The sequence below is a fragment of the Zea mays genome, chromosome 10, assembly GCF_902167145.1.
Source record: "Zea mays cultivar B73 chromosome 10, Zm-B73-REFERENCE-NAM-5.0, whole genome shotgun sequence".
Taxonomy (NCBI): Eukaryota; Viridiplantae; Streptophyta; class Magnoliopsida; order Poales; family Poaceae; genus Zea; species Zea mays.
In genome coordinates this window covers 89,609,479-89,627,993 of record NC_050105.1, presented here as the reverse complement: position 1 = coordinate 89,627,993, position 18,515 = coordinate 89,609,479, and the positions used below count along the sequence as shown (strand labels likewise).

Below are 18,515 nucleotides of genomic sequence, written 5' to 3'. Positions count from 1 at the left end.
CCTGCATGGAGGAAGAACAGATGGTGACATCGATTCTAGGAGCATCTATTCATCCGTTGAATTCAAACAACGACACTTGATAGCTAGCATATAAAATCTCCAGAACAAATAATATATATAGATACAATCTTCTTCAGAAATGACAATATATTATATATGCCACACTACACGCAACAGCAGACAACGCAAGGCTCCAGGACGGATGGGATCCGTTGCATGGGGAATCAAAGGACAAAATGATCAGCTGGAAACAAGACTAGAAAAATTCACCAATCAGGGCCTTTTTGGTCCGTGCCGCGTTTCTTTAACTGGCGACGAGTATCCGCCGTCACATGGGGCACAAGAAGGGTGCCATGCTATTACAATCCTAATCATGCATGGAATCATGGATAAAAAACACTCCTAGCAAAAAAAGATCCCACCAATAATACGCCCATTGACTAGCTCGTTCCCAGTACATTAGTCAAGAGAAATTTTGCAGAGGTGAGTTACCTGAAAAGCAAGAAGAAGAAGAAGAAAAAGGACAGCACTTAGGTCTGACAGAATAAAATCTTGCAGAGGTGAGAAGAAAATGAGGTGCACATGCACGCACGAAAACGAGCAGCAGCTAGCACACAACGAGTCTTAATTAGGCAATTTAGCAACAGAGGAAAGGTGGACAGCGCTTCTTCCCAGCTGTGTGCTCTGCCGTGCATGGAGCACCCGTGACACAGAAGTAGCTGCAGAAAAGAGAGAAAGAAAGAAAGAAAAAAACTGCCTTGCTAAAGGTCACAGTCACTCACCATGGCAGCAATAGCATCAGCCCATGTCCTAATAATGTGAACTCCGATAGACACGTTTCACTTTCACTGGCTTGTGCCCGAAGAAACACACCAGGCCTGGGTGGTCTAATGTAACAGTTTCTTGCACAAAGGTCACGACAATTAAAATATCGGTGGAGGAGGCTACGGGGCTACCCCACCGGTTTTGGCACCAGACATAGATTCTTAGGAGATGATGAGACAGACGCCCACACATAGCCGGAAGCAAAACCAAGGGAAGGGCTAAACCTCCCTTGGCACAAGCCCTCAACCACCTCCACCACCACCTTTAAAAGAAGGTGCTAAAGGGCTGTCCTGCAGAGAAAAAGAGAGGAGTGCCCCCCACAAACCTTTCCTTGCATTCCACTGAAATCTTCCTATCTGCAACCATGCAGTTGCTCAATTCTGGCCTCAGCTGAAGCCCAACCATCCATTGTTATATAAGTCGCTGCAGCCTTTGCAATTTCCCACTCCTTCAGCCACCATCGGTCATTGAAGGAGCTTCGTGCCACCAGAGAAGGTGTTCGCCGTGCATAATCACAGACTATATACATTCCACAGACCTGTAAAGCTCTGTGAATTTGGAGCTCCCACAGGTTCTGCATTGGCGTTGAGATGGGGAGGCATTCTTGCTGCTACAAGCAAAAGTTGAGAAAGGGGCTCTGGTCCCCCGAGGAGGATGAGAAACTCATGAACCACATAACAAAGCATGGCCATGGCTGCTGGAGTTCTATTCCCAAACTCGCTGGTATGTACAACAATTTTTTTTCTTCCCTTTGGTCCTCAGTTATCAACTCTCAATTCTCCCCTTCTTCCTCTGCATTTTTCTCGTTCCAGTTGCCAACTGAAATCTCTCTCTCTCTCCTGTCTCTCAAATACCTCTTGGTCAGTTCAATTACCTAAATTCGAGAAGACAAATTGTTGCAGGGCTCCAAAGGTGCGGAAAGAGTTGTAGGCTGAGGTGGATAAACTATCTGAGGCCAGACCTCAAGAGAGGGGCATTCTCCCAAGACGAAGAAGACCTCATCATTGAGCTGCACGCTGTCCTTGGAAACAGGTAAATTTAAGCCTGAGAAATAGTATCAGAATTCAAGACTGCATACATGCAAAGCAGCAGTTGGTAATTTTAGCTGATATTAGCACTTCACTTTTCCATGAGAAGGTGGTCTCAAATTGCAGCTCAGCTGCCAGGGAGGACTGATAATGAGATCAAGAATCTATGGAACTCGTGCATCAAGAAGAAGCTCAGGCAGAAAGGCATTGATCCCAACACCCACAAGCCCCTTACTGAGGCTGATCGCAGCGGAGCAGCTCCCACCATCAGCACCGAGAGAACCTCAGGGTCCAGCGAAATCAACCCATCAAGCGCTGGTGCTCTGGGAAACTTGAGCCACCTCCTCAGCGAGACGGCTCAATCATCAATGCTGATGCCCGTGTATGACAAGAATCGCGCTGAAACTCCAAACTTGGCACGCCCTAAGGTGCCACCAAAGGAGTTGTTCCTGGAGCAGCTTACTGCTGGACACGAGAGTCCATCAACCTGCCGCTCATCAGGCCAAACTCTCTATTTCCCTTTCCAACAGCCTTTAGGCTACAACAGTGAGAGTGGCAGTGGCGATGGGGCGAATATGAATTCACTCTGGTTCAACCAGAGTGACTTCAACTGCAGCACAATTTCTACAGTGATGCCGCCAGCTTCACCATCGGCCCTCTCTACATCAATGGGGCTGAATCTTCCACCTGATAATTCTCGACATGGAGGAACTGGCATTGGAAGTACTGCAGTAGATTCATTCTACTGGGATGGTACTAATCCTAGCAGCAGTAGCAGTACTGGGAGCAGAGGAAGCAACAGTATGGGATTTGAACCACAGAGCACGAGCTCAATTCTGGAGAACAGTGTCTTCCAATGGACAGACATCGGACAAGAAAAAGATACAAGAGCTCACCTGGTAGAGGAACTTAAGTGGCCTGACTTGCTCCATGGAACCTTTGCCGAGACGACCACAGCCATGCAGAACCAGAGCCAGACGCTCTATGATGACGTGATCAAGGCAGAGAGCCAATTCAGCATGGAAGGGATATGTGCTTCTTGGTTCCAGAATCAGCAGCCACAGCAACAGCTTCAGGCAACACCAGACATGTATGACAAGGACTTGCAAAGAATGCAACTGTCTTTTGAGAATATCTAGGCATTATGTTCCACATGGAACAGAGCAGATCAGCAGAAGCAGAAATTTGTAATTTTCAGAGATTCGTGGGCAGAACTATGCTGAATTGCTTACATAGATACATTAAGTTGATACAGAAATCATCCTCCACAGCTGCTCCTCAGTTGAAGACCTGGCAATATCAAGGAAAGGACAGCCCTGGCATTAGAAGTGGCAGCAGAATGCATACAAAAGTACGTTCTAGAGTCTCTTTTTCTTTATCTTGAAAAATGATGTTTCCTTCTGTACACAACGACTCAACTTTTGCATATTTGAGTTTTTGTTCACTCTCTGGTGGAAATTAAATAAATATAGGCAGCCATGGGCAAAACTGCATGTGTTGGTAGCTCTCACCATGCAAGTAGACCCAAACATTTCAACTGCTGCCATGCACGTCCATGCAAATTAATTATTGCATGTTGTATTTTCTTTTTCTTTTTTTTGATAAGTTGCCGACAAACGACAGTTGTATATTTGTAAGAAGAAATTTGGAATGTTGACCTGAGAGCTATTTTCTTCCCCCTTTCACTTTCCCGTTTCTGTCGTAAACTTTTCTGTGTGGAGAACCCAAGCTACTTGAGCGCTTTCTACTTGAATACAGGAATGGAAAACGATTGGTTGATTTGATAGGGTACAAAGGAGCAATCATTCTCAAGAAGAAGTAAACACATTCAGGAAAGAAAAAAGGAAGAAACTATTCATGAATATCTACCTACCATGTAGATTGGGTAATCTATGAAGCCTCAATGTGGTGAGACTCAATATATGATCCATTGAGTTTGTGCATCATTATTTATGTAACATAGCCATGATGTGTTCTGTAAATTTAGTCAGTGAAATCTCTTAAAGCTTTGCACTTTGGCTGAGTTAATATTCAGCTGTCATGGGGGCTGAAGCTAGCATGCTTCCTGGGTGGCTGGGTCTATTCCTCATTGTTTGTGCAATAGTCTAGGGCGAGTTTTGTTTACATAAAATGGTGTATCACCCCCCTCAAGCTAGCTATGACTGAAAAAACCCAAATGAGTTAAAGAACATGGTTTTTCAACATCTTCATTAAAAGGTACATTGCCTGGATTTTGAGAAGCCTTACTCGTACACATCCCTGCCTTTTATTTTCTTATAGACTTTGGCAATTAGTACACTAGGGGATATTAAATAACAAGAGCATTTCTAAATCATTTTTTAAATCCAAATATAATGATACAATTTTCATAGGACTGATCCATAGTCTAAAACATATTGACTATTGAGTTAGTTCAGAAATCAGAAAATTTGATTGCATGAACTATAAAGCATCTTAACATAGTACAGGGGATACAATGCTAAATCAAGAAATTAAGTTAACAAAAATGAAGGGAAAACATGGTGTTCCTTTGGCTTAGCTAGATTGTTAACAGATTTGGCTTGGCCTTTCTGGTGGGTTCCTTTCCTTGTGACTAGTCAAGAATAAACCAATATCAATATGAATTTATTTCCTGCATTGCACTATTCCCAAATAAAGCTAGTCCAATTTTGTTTCGAAAAGAAAAGAGGTTTGCTTTAGAATCAACAACTATCGTTTTATGTCGTACAACTGATGGGGCATGGCCATGTGCATGAAAAGGCTGGCATAAAGTGACTGGTCGTTGGATTTTTCACAAATGTTATGAGACCAATAATGCTGATAAGGACCATTAGCACTAAAAAGCAATTTGAGAGAAGCCTAAAAACTAAGAAATCTAGCAATCAGCCAATAAGAAAAACTATAAAAAAAGATACATTATACTAGCCAAGAGCTTGATTTCATAACATGATGTTTCAACTTATGGCCATATGCACTTTAATTATCTTTATTTAGAAGAATCCTGTATCTACTATGACATATTTGCTGCATTACTGGAAGTATCTGCATGTTTCAAAAATGAATACATCAGTTGAAAGGAAAGCCAAAAAAAAAGAAGTATGAAGAGAAGTAGATGTAGTAGTAAGGCATCAAAATGGGAACTGAGTGGTAGTGCTCCTCCAGATGAAAAAAGACATTTAATTTGTATTGTAATATGCATTCTCAACATTGCCAACAACAGTACATTGCTTTCCAGCAAACATCATCATTAGCAAGTGGAAGATAACAGAAAATACGGAGCAATATAAAAAAATCAAACTATATAAATAAGGTAGGGCTACAACCTGGGATATCAAAGTTTCATGTTATTCATTGATCTAATGGAATAAAGAATATAAAAAAGATCACTGATTCCATCTGACACAATACATCATGCAACTGAAAGCGCTGTATTTTTATTTCTAATTAAAACCCCTGATTCGGCTAAAATGACTATATAGTTTGTTAAAAATGTGAATATAGGAAAAGCGGCCAATTCAAGCTCATAAGATACTTTTGTCCTCTTATTGAACAAAATCAAATAACATACAGCAGTATCTGATACAATACATAGCACAATTGAAAGCACCATGTTTTTATTTTAAATTAAAAACCTGATTCAGTTAATATGGTTATAGTTTGCTGAAAATGTTGATGTTAGGAAAAGCGACCAATTCAAACTCATAAGAGATGCTTTTGCTTTTATCCTCTTATTGAACAAAATAAAAAAAATATACAGTGGTACCAGGAAAACACAAAGACGAGAGACGAGACAAAGAAAACAATATATTCCTACTTGATGACAAGCTAAAAGGCTCTTGCCTCTATATGGCATCAGCATGATGATAAACATATGAAAGCATACTGGGAAAGCCTTGTAACCAACATAGCACTCAATTTTGGACCTGCACAAATCAAGTTAAGTTCAGTTACTTTTTTGTCCTCAATGAAAAAAAAATCTCTTACTTTCAACACTCATAACAGCCCCCATTAGTCATTTACAATTTTAGAGACAAGTCATATGCATGAGCTGTGATTATAAATAGTTCCATAAATTATACCGTTGAACTGTGACCACACATATGTGCCAGCAGATGTCAAGGCTCATAGCGATATTTGTATTCTGGTAACCTTTGAGCAGCTAGGAAAATCAGCAGCGATGCAAAAAAAAAAAACAGAATGAAGAAAAACAAAACATAAACCTCGACCCAAGGGGTGAAGAGTGAGACACATCCCAAAGGCATTACTTGAAATGTCGGGAAAATGCACCCAAAAGATGGCTTTTTACTGTAAAGGGACACTGTTGCCACAAGCTGGGTCTTCGCCCGTACTTTTCGGGAACACGCAGCAAGGGGGCAATTTCTTTTTTTGTAAGAACCAGGGTTTGAGCCCTGGTTGGTAGCCTCACAAGTCACAACTGGACGATTTAACACCATGCTACAAGCATGGCCTCTCCATGGTGCATAGGTCACATGAGTCACAGTGATAACCAGGTCAAATAGAAGCAAACAATTTACAGAGCTAAAGCCATGTTATTGAAAAGGTCACATGAAACTTGCAGTGTGTGCTGCTGAATTTGTGTTAGGTCCACTAAATCAAAAGGAATGGCCTAAAAATCATAAGAAAGAATTAAGGAGCAAAGGAAGAAGATAATAGAGTTGAAAGCACTCTCAAGAGTGCCAACGAAATGCAAGGTGCATACATTTTTTAACGGCCGGGGGGGGGGGGCAACCCAAATGAATAATTATATTATATACTTGACTCAAAAGTCAGGGCATCGCCGCGGCAAATGCCTGACACCAGAGGTCCGCGACACCAAAGTCGGCGCGACGAAGCCTGCAGCGCAGCCTCGTCCTTGCCTGGCGAAGGGTCACCGTGAGGGAGGGGTGAACTCCATCAAAGACCACGGCGTTTCTTCTCTTGCAGAGCAGCACGAACGTCGAGAACTCCGTGCGTGGAAGTGAGTCAGGGGGCGTAGGAGGTCGAGCGACGCCAAGGGAGCTCCAGAGTGTGCACGCGAAGCTGCAGTGAAGGAGGACATGAGAGACGCCCTCCGGGGCGTTGCCATAAGCAGTGCACGACGAATCGGCGACTATGCACTTGCGGTGGAAGTTGTTCTTGGTTTGGAGGTGATCGCGGCAAGCGAGCTAGGCGAAGAACCGGACGGGGGGGGGCACGGTTTTGCCAAACAGGTGCTCGGGCGCCGCGGGGTCAACCGTGATCGAACGAAGAACCTAGTAGAGCGCGCCTGTGTGGATTCTGTCGTCGTCATCCGGGAGAGCACAGTGGCGGGTGTCATGCCCCATAGACAGACGGACGCTGTCGATGGCCACCCGGAGTAGGAGCAGCTCGGATTCCGCCGCGGGGGAGAGACGGCGTTGCAGGAAGTTATCGATGCCGGCGTACAGGACGTTGTGGACGCTAGCACCGGCGTCGACGCAGTGAGACAACAAGGCAGGGAAGCAGATGGCGAAGTCGCTCGTCGAGCCAGAACGCGGTGGCCCGGCCATCCGAGACGTCACATGAGGTGATCGCCCGATAGAAGGGGAGGAGAGAGCGCAAATTTGTTGATTTTTTGACAACTAACCATGTTATTGATGTATCCTGTCCTATCAGACTAAGTATATAAGCTTCTACATGATAATCCCAATTCCCAGATAGGAATGCCAGATGAAAAAAGAAAACAAAGATCGTGTATCTGATTTTTCTAGAGTAAATTGCCAACACAGATGATCAAAGGTGCAATCACAAATATAGAGTTTGTTGAGGCATTAAGATATGATGATATATTGATATCCACCCCTCTGATGCATTTGAAGCCACATCATAGTCCACTCGATCTGTACTGAGATAAAAACATGCGATAGTACACAAACAAAACAACACATTCCCATTCTATGAACTGAACTCATAACTGAAAAAAAACAATTGCAGTATGCAGATAATAGTGTTTGTGATTTGTAAGTCGGATCCTTTTCTATGGAGGTTGAATACAGAACGGAATTAACTGTGTACTTCCAAAAATGAGTTTCACAAGCAACAGAACACGACTTGAAATTTTATTGCTAAGAACTGGAAAGCGGAAGATTTTCTCATGGTATTGACTAGAGTTGAGGATGGCGAAAAAGAAAAGGCGTAAAACCATCTGGGCCGTGTCTCCGTCTTCCCCGCGCGTCCCTGTTCATGTGGCGTCTCATGGTGTTTCCGCTGGGCCGGTGCCTGCTGCTCGCCTTGAGGCCCATGGTAAGTGCTCGCCTGCTGCTCTTGGGAATTTGGTTTCTTGGTCGGGTTGGAGCCCGGGGGTCGCACCGCTCGCCTCAACCCTAGACCATTCGGTGGGGTTTCTTCCTCCGGTCGCGTCTCATGGTTTTGCGTCTCCCGAGTCGAGGTTAGGGTTTCCTCCTGACTTTGTGGGTTCGCACTCCTTCCCTCACTGCGCCGCCTTTCTCTCGCGTCTTTGGTCGCTCCCGGTTTCCTCTCGTTCTGGTTTTCATGGTGGCTGGTGCGTAACTTCTCTGCGCCCGCCGATTTCCGAAGAAGAGTGGCCTCGGTTGGGATCTGGTGTTGTTCGTAGTTGCAAGTTTCTTGGTGAGATGGATCCGAAGAACAAGAATATCCCCAATCCTTCTTGGGATCGCTGGGGACAAAAAGATTCTGCTCAAGGTTCCCAATCTTGGAACCGTAACCGCAACATGAGTTGGAGATTGAAGCCGCAGGTTGGAAAATCTGACCCTCAGGATGGATTGTTGTCTTCTTCATCTGGAGATGGCATTCAATCAGGTAATCCCATCTTATCTCCATCTTCTTTGAAGAAAGATATTGATCCGGTTCGTCCCGCTTTTTGCCAAAAATGTGGGGTTGATGGACATCATGCTAGAAACTGTTTCAATGCTCTTTGGTGTGATATTTGTCGAAAAGATACTCATGTCACAGCTAGATGTGTGTTGCCAAAACAGAGCAAACCGAATATGCCCATAGTAGGCATGGCTGCTGATGGTCTTGGATTCTATCTCTCTCACTTTGCTAAACCTTTTTCCAAAAAACCAAAGAGGGTTTTCATTGGATTGGTTAAGGTGATTGAGGGTTTAGTATCTGCTGATGAGTTGGTGAAGGACTTTGGTTTCCATTTTCCCTGGGGTAAATCTTGGAAGGCTACAAAGTGCCATTCTGGTTTCTTAATGCAATTCCCCTCTCAAGAACGTCTTGACGAGATGATAAGCTTTCCTGAACTTAAGATGAAAATGTCTGGAGCTAAGATAGTTGTTGTCCCATGGAGTTCTCGTGCTAAACCTAAATCTAGGTTACATACTGCCTGGATAGTTGCTGAGAATGTTCCTGAAGAACTACAAAATTATCAGTCAATCTGTGAGATTGGTTCCATGATTGGGGCTGTTGAGGAAGTTGATCTTATGTCTTTGGATTCCGAGGATATTGTGCGCTTTAAAGTTCATATTAAGAGTGTGGCTATGATCCCGCCAGTTGTTGAAGTGGCTGTGAAACCTTTTCTATATGACATATATTTCAGAATTGAATCTATTAGCGATGAAGGATGGAATGATGATACAATTAATTTGGGTAAGAGAGCTTCTGTTGATATCCATGGGATAAATGATCCGGTTTTTGATAAATCTGGGAAAAAACCTAGAAATGATGATGAAGGTTGTGACGAAGATGCATTACCTAATCTTAAAGTGGGAGAAACCTCCTCCCAGGGCAAAGATTATCTTAAGAATACAGAAGCTTTCATGGAAAGTCCTAAAAAGATTTCAGATGATGCTATGAGATTGGAAGATCTTAGTGATGAAAAGGTTGATTTTGATCCTAATGAAGATGATCTGTTAAGTTCTCAAGAACTTGAAGAATTTGCAAATGATATGGAGGAAATGCATACTGACTTCCAAGTTAAAGTTGGTGAGGTGATTTCAATTCCATTATCTAAGGAAGAAAAACAGATTTCGGTGGAAAAAAAATCAAGTGAGACCCTGATGGCTACTTCTGATGGTATAAGAAAAAGTTCAAGATTAGAGAAGAATGAAGACATCAAGGTGGCAGACAAGGCTATTTCTAGAGCTGAAGCTAAAGACGCTTTCCTCAATAAAGGTATGAACAATAATCCCTTCTCTTTACTTAATGCTAGTAATGAAAGTTTGCTTGATATTTCTAGTAGAATTGGGGTTTGTTTGGGTCCTTCTGTTTCCTCTGCCATTGATAACATTGAACTGATAAAGGGTTTGGAAATGTCCAGAAAGATTCTGGCTATTCAGTCATGTGGAAGCAAAAAATGTGAGGAACCAGTTGATGATGATATTGATGATGTGGATAGCAATGTCCATATTGATTCTGAGAAAGATATTGATTATGATCTCATGGATGTTATGGTCCTTAGAAAAGGAAGAAAAATCAAACATCGTAAAAAACAGAAAAAAATGCTTCCCCCAAAATTAGGTATACACCTAATAGAAAGCGGGAAGCAGTGAATTTTGGTCTCCCCCCTGACCCCTTCTGATGATAGGTCTCATCTGGAATTGTCAGGGTCTTGGGGCGAGTTCTAAAGTTCAGTTTCTGAAAGAACTCATTAGAGATGAGAAAGTTGATCTAATTGGTCTGCAAGAAACCCAAAAAAGCCATTTTAATGATTCCTGGCTTGATTCGCTGGCGGGCAACAAGCCTTTTGCTTGGTTTTTTGCCCCCCTAATGGCAGGTCTGGTGGTTTATTGGTTGGTTTTAATACTAATGTGTTTGATGTACGTGAAAACGAAATTGGTGAATTCATGATTCGTACTTTGATTTTTCATAGAGAAAAAAATCTTATATGGAACTTTGTCAATGTGTATGGTGCTGCTCAGAAGGAGAACAAGAGCAGATTCTTGAGTGAGCTTTCTTCCTTTTGTTCGAGAAGTCGTGCTCCTTTGCTTGTTGGAGGTGACTTTAATATTATTAGAAAAGCAAATGAAAAAAACAAACCGGGTGGTGTTAATAAGTGGAGCTTCCTTTTTAACAGTATAATTGAGCAGAATGGTCTTGTGGAATTTGATTTGAACAACAGATTGTTCACATGGTCTAATAATAGGATGGACCCTACTTTTGAAAAGTTGGATAGATTCCTGGCTAGTCCTGAGTGGGATCTTGCTTACAATAATATTATTGTTCGAGGTCTCAACAGATCCTTTTCTGACCATGTTCCTTTGTGCATTCAAACGGATGTTGTCTCGATTGGAAGTAGAGATTTCAAGTATGAATTATGCTGGAGGACTAGACCAGACTTTCACAAAAAAGTGATAGATAATTGGTATATGCCAGTGAAAGATAAAAAGAGTATTGACATTTGGAAAACGAAAATTAAACGTTTGAAGCAAATGCTCAAAGGTTGGAATATTAATATTGAAGGGCAATACAAAAAATTGAAAAAAGAACTGTTGGACAAAATAGAAATGTTTGATAAAATTAGTGAAGTGTGTGGCTTGTCAGAGAATGACAGGATGGAGAAGCTTGATCTGGAATTAACTCTTAAGAAGTTAGTTGATGAGGAGAATATTAAGGTCAAGCAGAGAGCTCGTGATAAATTCATTTTGGATGGCGACGAAAATTCTAGATATTTTCATTTACTTGCCAAGTGTAAGAGAAGGAAGCTTAAAATTATGACTCTTACTCATGAAGACAGAATTGCTCATGATGATGATGAGATAAATCACCTGGCGACTTCTTTTTACCAAAATCTGTTTGGTCATTCTCAAGAATCTAGTATGAATCTGAATCATTTGGATATGAAAATGTTGGATGATAATGACAGAGATCACTTGACCAGGCCGTTTGACATGAAAGAAATTAGAGAGGTGGTGTTTTCTATGAAACATAATAGAGCTCCTGGTCCTGATAGTATCCCTGCTGAATTTTTTCAGGAGTTTTGGGACACGATTAAAGATGATCTGTTTAACCTCTTTCAAGATTTTCATGCTGGCACTCTTAACATTGAGAGACTTAATTTTGGGGTGGTGACTCTTATTCCCAAAGTTCCTAATGCTATTGACATTAAAGCTTTCAGACCTATTTGTTTACTTAATGTGTGTTACAAGATTATTACTAAAGTTTTGACCAACAGATTGGCCAGCTGTATCAATAAAGTGATCAGTGATTTTCAGTATGGTTTTATCAAGGGTAAATATATCATGGATGGAGTGGTTTCTCTTCATGAGATTATTCATGAGGTGAAAAAAAGAAGCAGAGTGGGATAATCTTTAAGGTTGATTTTGAGAAAGCATATGACAAGGTAAATTGGAACTTTCTTCATCATATGATGATGAAAAAAGGCTTTGGTGACAAATGGTGTGATTGGGTTATGAGAACTGTTAGGGGTGGTAAAGTGGCCATCAAGACTAATGACAGAGTGGGTCCCTATTTTACCACCCATAAAGGGGTTAGACAGGGTGACCCCTTCTCCCCTTTGCTATTTAATATTGCTGCTGATGGTCTTGCTTGTATGGTTCACAGAGCCAAAGATGAAGGTATTATCAGTGGGCTCATTCCACATATAATTCCTAATGGCTGTTGTTGTTTGCAGTATGCTGATGATACCATTTTTTTGCTCAAAGATGATCTGGAGGGTGCCAGAAATCTTAAGTTCATTCTATGTTTATTTGAACAGATGTCTGGTCTCAAAATCAATTTTCATAAAAGTGAAATTTTCTGTTTAGGTGAAGCTGTTGATAAGGAATTCTGGTATGCTGACATCTTTACTTGCCCTTCTAATTGTCTTCCAATGAAATATTTGGGAGTTCCGATTGATGATAAGAAACTTTGCAAGTCTTTGTGGTTACCCACAGTGGAGAAAGTTGAGAAAAAATTGGGGGCTTGGCAAGGAAAATTCCTTAGTTTGGGTGGTCGGTTAGTCTTGATTAATAGCAGCCTCACCAATGTCCCCCTATACATGCTTTCGATGTATAAAGCTCCCAAGTTCATTGTGAAGAATATTAATATCTTTAGAAAAAGGCTTCTTTGGCAAGGTGGTCATACAAAAAGGAAATACCACCTTGCTGACTGGAAAATGGTGTGCTCTCCGAGAGGTCAGGGTGGTTTGGGGGTTTTGGATCTTCACAAGATGAATGAGGTGCTTCTTGCTAAATGGCTTTGGAAGTTGGAAAACTCGAATGGATTGTGGCAGACTATTATTAGATATAAATATATCAAAGGAAGGCCTATTATCTCTCTGAAAAAAAGACAAAGTGATTCTCACTTTTGGAAAGGTGTTTTGGATACTAGAGATAATTTTTACAAGTATTGTAAAAAAAAAGTGGGAGACGGCAGTAATACTAGCTTCTGGCATAATATTTGGTGTGATTCAGAACCTTTGTCTTCTAAATATGCTAGGTTGTATGATTTTGCTTATGATAAAGATATCACAGTGAAAAAAGCTTTTTCTTCTGATTTTAGAGCTGTGAATTTCAGAAGGAGGATTTATGGTGCCTTGGAAGTTGAGTATAACAATCTTATTACACAATGTAATAATACTATTATTTCTGAGGAAGAAGATAAATCTGTTTGGCTTTTGGGTAGCAAAGGTTATTCTGTTAATTCTTTAATTCTTTTTACAAAGAAATCAAGTGCTCTCAGATTCCTTTGGCTCCTAGTTTCTTGTGGAAAACTAGACTTCCACATAAGATCAAAGTTTTTATGTGGCTTGTTATGCACAAGAAGATTTTAACTAAGGATAATTTGTTCAAGAAAAATTGGAAGGGTAATCTGGAATGTATCTTTTGTGGATTTTCAGAATCCATAGACCATTTGTTTTTTCAGTGTCCGGTAGCTAGATTTACGTGGAGAATTGTCTACTCTGCTCTTGGCCTAAATTCTATTCCTGATAATGTGGATGATTTGTTTGGTACTTGGATTAACAGTTTTAATAAGACTGAAAAAAATCTGGTTCTGTTTGGCTGTGGTGCTGTCATTTGGGCGATCTGGAGATGTCGCAATAATTGTTGCTTTGGGACTGACCGAATTGATGATCCGACTAACGTGATTTTCTCTTGTTGTTTTTGGCTTAATACTTGGGCTATTCGTCAAAAAAAGAAGGCAAGAAAATTGGTGGAGCTCGGAAGTCTCAAAATCAAAAAGATGGCGTGTGAGATCTACAACAAGACTCGTGGTTGGAGGCCAGTTGACAGACGAATCCGATGAAATGAAACATGTTTTGTTATCTGGTTATTTTGGTTCAATAACTGTGCGGTCGTTCTACTTCTTCTCCCTTGTAGCGCCTAGCTACAGGAAAAACTATGAGATAGAAATGCTGCTTGCTGCTTTGGTGTGATCTGTGTGAACTTTGATGTTGGTCAGCTCTGTGTTACTTTTTGTGTTGCTACTAGTAGTTTGGTTTGGTCAGGGTTTGGTCCTTTTTAGCTGATAGTTGTGTGTTTTGTCAGCTTTAAAATTCTGGGTGCTCATGTGGTATTGTAAGAACTTATGTCTCTTTCTATTTCGTAATGAAATAGGGGGTTATCCCCTTTCTCAAAAAAAAACAAGCAACAGAACACTAGCACAGTACTGTGTTTTATCAAGGGCTTTGGGTAATGATAATTGAAATACAAGGTCATCCCAACCTATAATGTGCACAAAAATTGTAATAGATAGTAGCAACTCGATAAATAAAAAAAGTCATTCAGGAGGTGTTCTTATGAAGCAGGCATCAATCATCGACAGTTTATAAAAAATGTGAGCATCCACAAAACTGATTGGCCAAGTATTGGTTCAGAGATTAGACCCAGAGAAAGAGGGATGCCCATAATCAAGCCAGGTAGTTTCTACTCAAATCATGTATTTAAAGCAAGATCAGTAGTATGGGCAGAAACAGAGGCTAGTGAAATTCTGTTTTGGGCCTAGGCTCTGGGCTGAAGCTCGGCAGCACAAGCTCTGTGTTCCGCACCTGTGTGGGAGGATTCTTAATTTTCAAGGGGTAACACAAATTAACTTGTCTATAGCACCAATTTGGTTTGTTTTTGAGATATGTTACAGCGGCTGATGTTTTGAGTAATGGTCTGAAACAATAAATTACATACCGAATGTGTGGAGGCAGAGCGAGGTGCTATGGAAGGCGACACAGATTGCTTGATAGCTGCAATACACTCAATAGATGTCACGGTGCCACTGTACAGTGTTTCTAATAGAATGGTACAAACATGAAAATGGCCACATCTCCTACAAAAAAACACCCATCACTCTCTTCAGATACACCATCATTAAGTTTTGACTCGGTGAGGAGCATTCCGATTAGCCTCATTCACTCCTTTGTCAAAATCATCATCAAGACTCTTGCTCTCCGATTAGCGCCACATATGCATGAAATCGTCTCACCATGCCAAAGCGCGTTCATCAAGAAACGGACTATTCAGGATAATTTTATGGCCGTGCGTAGTGCAGTGAGGCGCTACCAACGCATGAACATACCCTCGCTCTTCCTCAAATTGGACATTGCGAAAGCCTTTGATTCGGTCCGATGGGAATACCTTCTCTCGCTGCTTCAACATCTAGGCTTCCCTTCTTGGTGGAGAGATTGGATTGCAGCCATCCTCTCAACATCCACCTCAAGGGTCTTTGTTAACGGATCCCGAATCCCCCCTTGTCTCATGGTCGAGGACTTAGACATGGAGACCCACTCTCACCATTGTTATTTGTGCTTGCCATTGACCCATTGCAGAAAATTTTAGACTTGGCAATAGAGACGGGACTTCTCAGCAAAATTAGGGGCCGCTCGCCTTGCCTTGTCTCTCATTGTACGTTGATGATGCGGCCTTGTTTATTGCACCAAAAAAAGAGGAGGTCGAGACAATACTAAAGCTGCTCGGGCTATTTGGTGAGGCGTCAGGGCTGTTGACAAACTTCCATAAGTCCACAGTTGTGCCTATCTGTTGTCAAGGTATTGACCTCAACGCGGCCCTAAGGAATATGCCAGCCAGAAGGGCTACCTTCCCCTTAAAATACCTGGGCCTCCCGCTCTCATCATCCGGACTGAAGAAGAGCGAATTTCAGTTCTTAATTGACAAAATTTCGAACAAGCTCAATGGCTGGAATGGGAAAAACCTCTCTATGGCTGGCAGACTGACTTTAGTTAAGTCAGTCATTACCTCCCAAGCAATCTACCTTCTCTCTGCTTTACGGGCTCCTAAGGAAATATTGAATTTAATTGATTCGAGAAGGAAAAAATTCCTTTGGGCTGGGTGTGCACAAATTACGGGAGGTAAATGCAAGGTAAATTGGATCCGTTCCGCAAGGCTAAAAGAGTGTGGAGGCTTGGGTATCCTTCATTTAACCAAATTTGCAAGGGCCTTGCGTTTGCGTTGGTTGTGGCAAGATTGGGCTTCATCAACTAGGTTCTGGACGGCCTTTGAACTCCCTTGCACGACAAAAGAACGACAGCTCTTCGCAGCAGCGACTTCGATTTCGGTGGGAGACGGGACAAAGGTGTCCTTTTGGAATGATGCGTGGGTGCAAGGGTTAAGACCGAAGGACATTTTGCCTCTCATTTTCAATGTGCCCCGAAGAAAGAACAGATCTTTGAGTGAAGCGCTGTGAAATCATACTTGGATTAGGGACCTCAACCTGCTTTCTGCTGAGGTGACAGAGCAACACATTGTGGAGTATTGTAGGCTTTGGTCAATTTTGCAAAGAATATCCTTGCAACCGGGTATTTGCGACTCTATTAGTTGGAAACTCTCAGAAGACCGACAGTATTCGGCAAAATCAGCATACCTTGCCCAATTCCTCGGCTCTGAGCTTACAAATATGAACTGGATCATTTGGAAGGTATGGGCGCCACCGAAATGTAAATTCTTCAGTTGGTTAGCCATCCAAAATAGAATTTGGACAGCGGATCGTCTTGCGAAGAGGGATTGGCCCCACAACGATGTCTGTGCATTGTGTGGGCAAACTTTGGAGTCAGGATTGCATTTCTTCGTTGAGTGTCGTTTAACCAAGCGGATTTGGGGAGAGGTGGTTGTATGGGCAACGGTGGAGGGCCTTAGTCCAAGTAACTAGGACCGCAGTGAGTCTGTCCTACAATGGTGGACGTCCCTAGCTACAACTCAAGATTGCAACAGGAAGGGCTTGAGAAGCCTCTTAATTCTAGTGAATTGGACCGTCTGGCGTGAGAAAAATGCTAGGATTTTCGACCACAAATCCTCCACATGTGCTCAGATTCTCGCATCTATTATATCTGAGGCATCAGCCTGGATACGTGCAGGAGCCAACCAGCTGGCTAATCTCCTAGCATCTCTTTAGTTTTGTGTGTTTGAGCTTGGTTTTTCTCCTAGTCTCCTTTTATATTAGTCTTGTGTGTTTGTGTTTTTCGGCTTGGTCATGCTTTTGTGGGGTGTCTTTGTATTTTAAACCTCGCCACTTTGGGCTCCTCTCTTTTTAATATAACGGGCAGATCTCCTGCCGGTTCGTTTCAAAAAATTCCATAAGCAGTGCTCATAGCTCTCTGCCTGTCCTAGTAAGCAAATAGCCTTGTTTAAAAATAAAAGGCATACCTATGAGCTGCTGAGAGCTCAACAACGAAGACTTGCTTTGCAGCAATTAGTGTGCTGATCATACACAGTTAACAGAGCAGTGTTGCAATTAGACCTACACGCTATGGGACTGCAAGCTGGGTTCACGGCAAAAAAAAAAAATGAACAGGTACAGAAGTCCATGGGCGAAGCTTTCAGGTTTTGATCAGTGAGTAACTTCAGCTTAACGTGTTCCACACAAATCACTGCCCCATCGAAGTCCCATAAGCGCGCCTGGCTGCAATGTAAACAAGCCAGCTGAAATGAGGTCGTCGATCAATATACCTAGTGTGGACCGAGCATACCAACACCAATAGAATTCAATCTATACCAACACCAATAGAATTCAATCTACACTGACTAGACTTCACCCAGCGCCAACCAATAGAAGCTTCATGTTTCGCCGCTAAGCGTCAATGCAGCAATGCGGACCCAACCCCGCGAGAGCAGGAGGGTCAAAACGGCCGCGCCAGCGCAATGCGCGTCACCTCACCACCGTTACTGAATCTCTAACCGCGTCCACGGACCACGGATCAACAACACAAGGCACGGGAACAACGGACAAGGGCGGAGCGGGTGGTACCTGGCATTGGCAAGCAACCGCTTCCTCAAGCCGAGTCGGCGACGGCCGCAGCGACGCGGGGCAGGGAAGTAGGCGCCGCGGCGGCGGCGATCGTGCATTCCCGCTGGCTTCGCTTTTGCTGCGGCGCGGCGTGGCGGTGGTGCGTTGCCCGCGCGGCGTGCGGCGGTGGGGGCCCAGGGCGTCGGATGCGCTTGTCGTTAGTGCGCCTGTCTCCTTTGGGCGGAGCAGGCGCTGGAAAGCGTGGCGGAGGGCCATGGGCCGCTATTGTTGAGCCGTGCGCGTCGCAGCCCATGATAACATGGGTTGTCATTGACAGCGCGGCGAATTACTGGGATTTGAGGCCGGGTACCGTTAAGGCGTCCAGACGTGCCCTTTTTGGGCCCAATTTTCTTGGTCGTTGGCTACCGTAGTTTTTTCCTTTTTACATTTAAAAATAATCAAAAAATTAATTAATATCCTTGCTTCTAAATCTATACAACCCTAATGTGGACATCTGGTGCTACCACGGCTTCACCCTCCACGCTGACA

General features: G+C 42.7%; 1 protein-coding gene and 1 pseudogene across 2 annotated transcripts; one reads left to right on the top strand and one right to left on the bottom strand.

Annotated features, from left to right (window-relative positions):
* Positions 1-1,288: 1,288 nt before the first annotated feature.
* On the top strand, positions 1,289-3,345 carry LOC100193483 (MYB transcription factor). Its single transcript, NM_001138598.1, has 3 exons — positions 1,289-1,548; positions 1,728-1,857; positions 1,963-3,345. The coding sequence occupies exons 1-3, from the start codon at positions 1,416-1,418 to the stop codon at positions 2,990-2,992; spliced, it is 1,293 nt and encodes a 430-aa protein (NP_001132070.1). The 5' UTR covers positions 1,289-1,415; the 3' UTR covers positions 2,993-3,345.
* Positions 3,346-3,467: 122 nt separating this feature from the next.
* LOC100278327 (beta-1,4-xylosyltransferase pseudogene) lies at positions 3,468-18,184 on the bottom strand (annotated as a pseudogene). Its single transcript, NR_158708.1, has 2 exons — positions 17,988-18,184; positions 3,468-5,776 (listed from the first exon to the last, which is right to left on the bottom strand). The product of NR_158708.1 is annotated as a beta-1,4-xylosyltransferase pseudogene (transcript).
* Between the last annotated feature and the right edge of the window lie 331 nt (positions 18,185-18,515).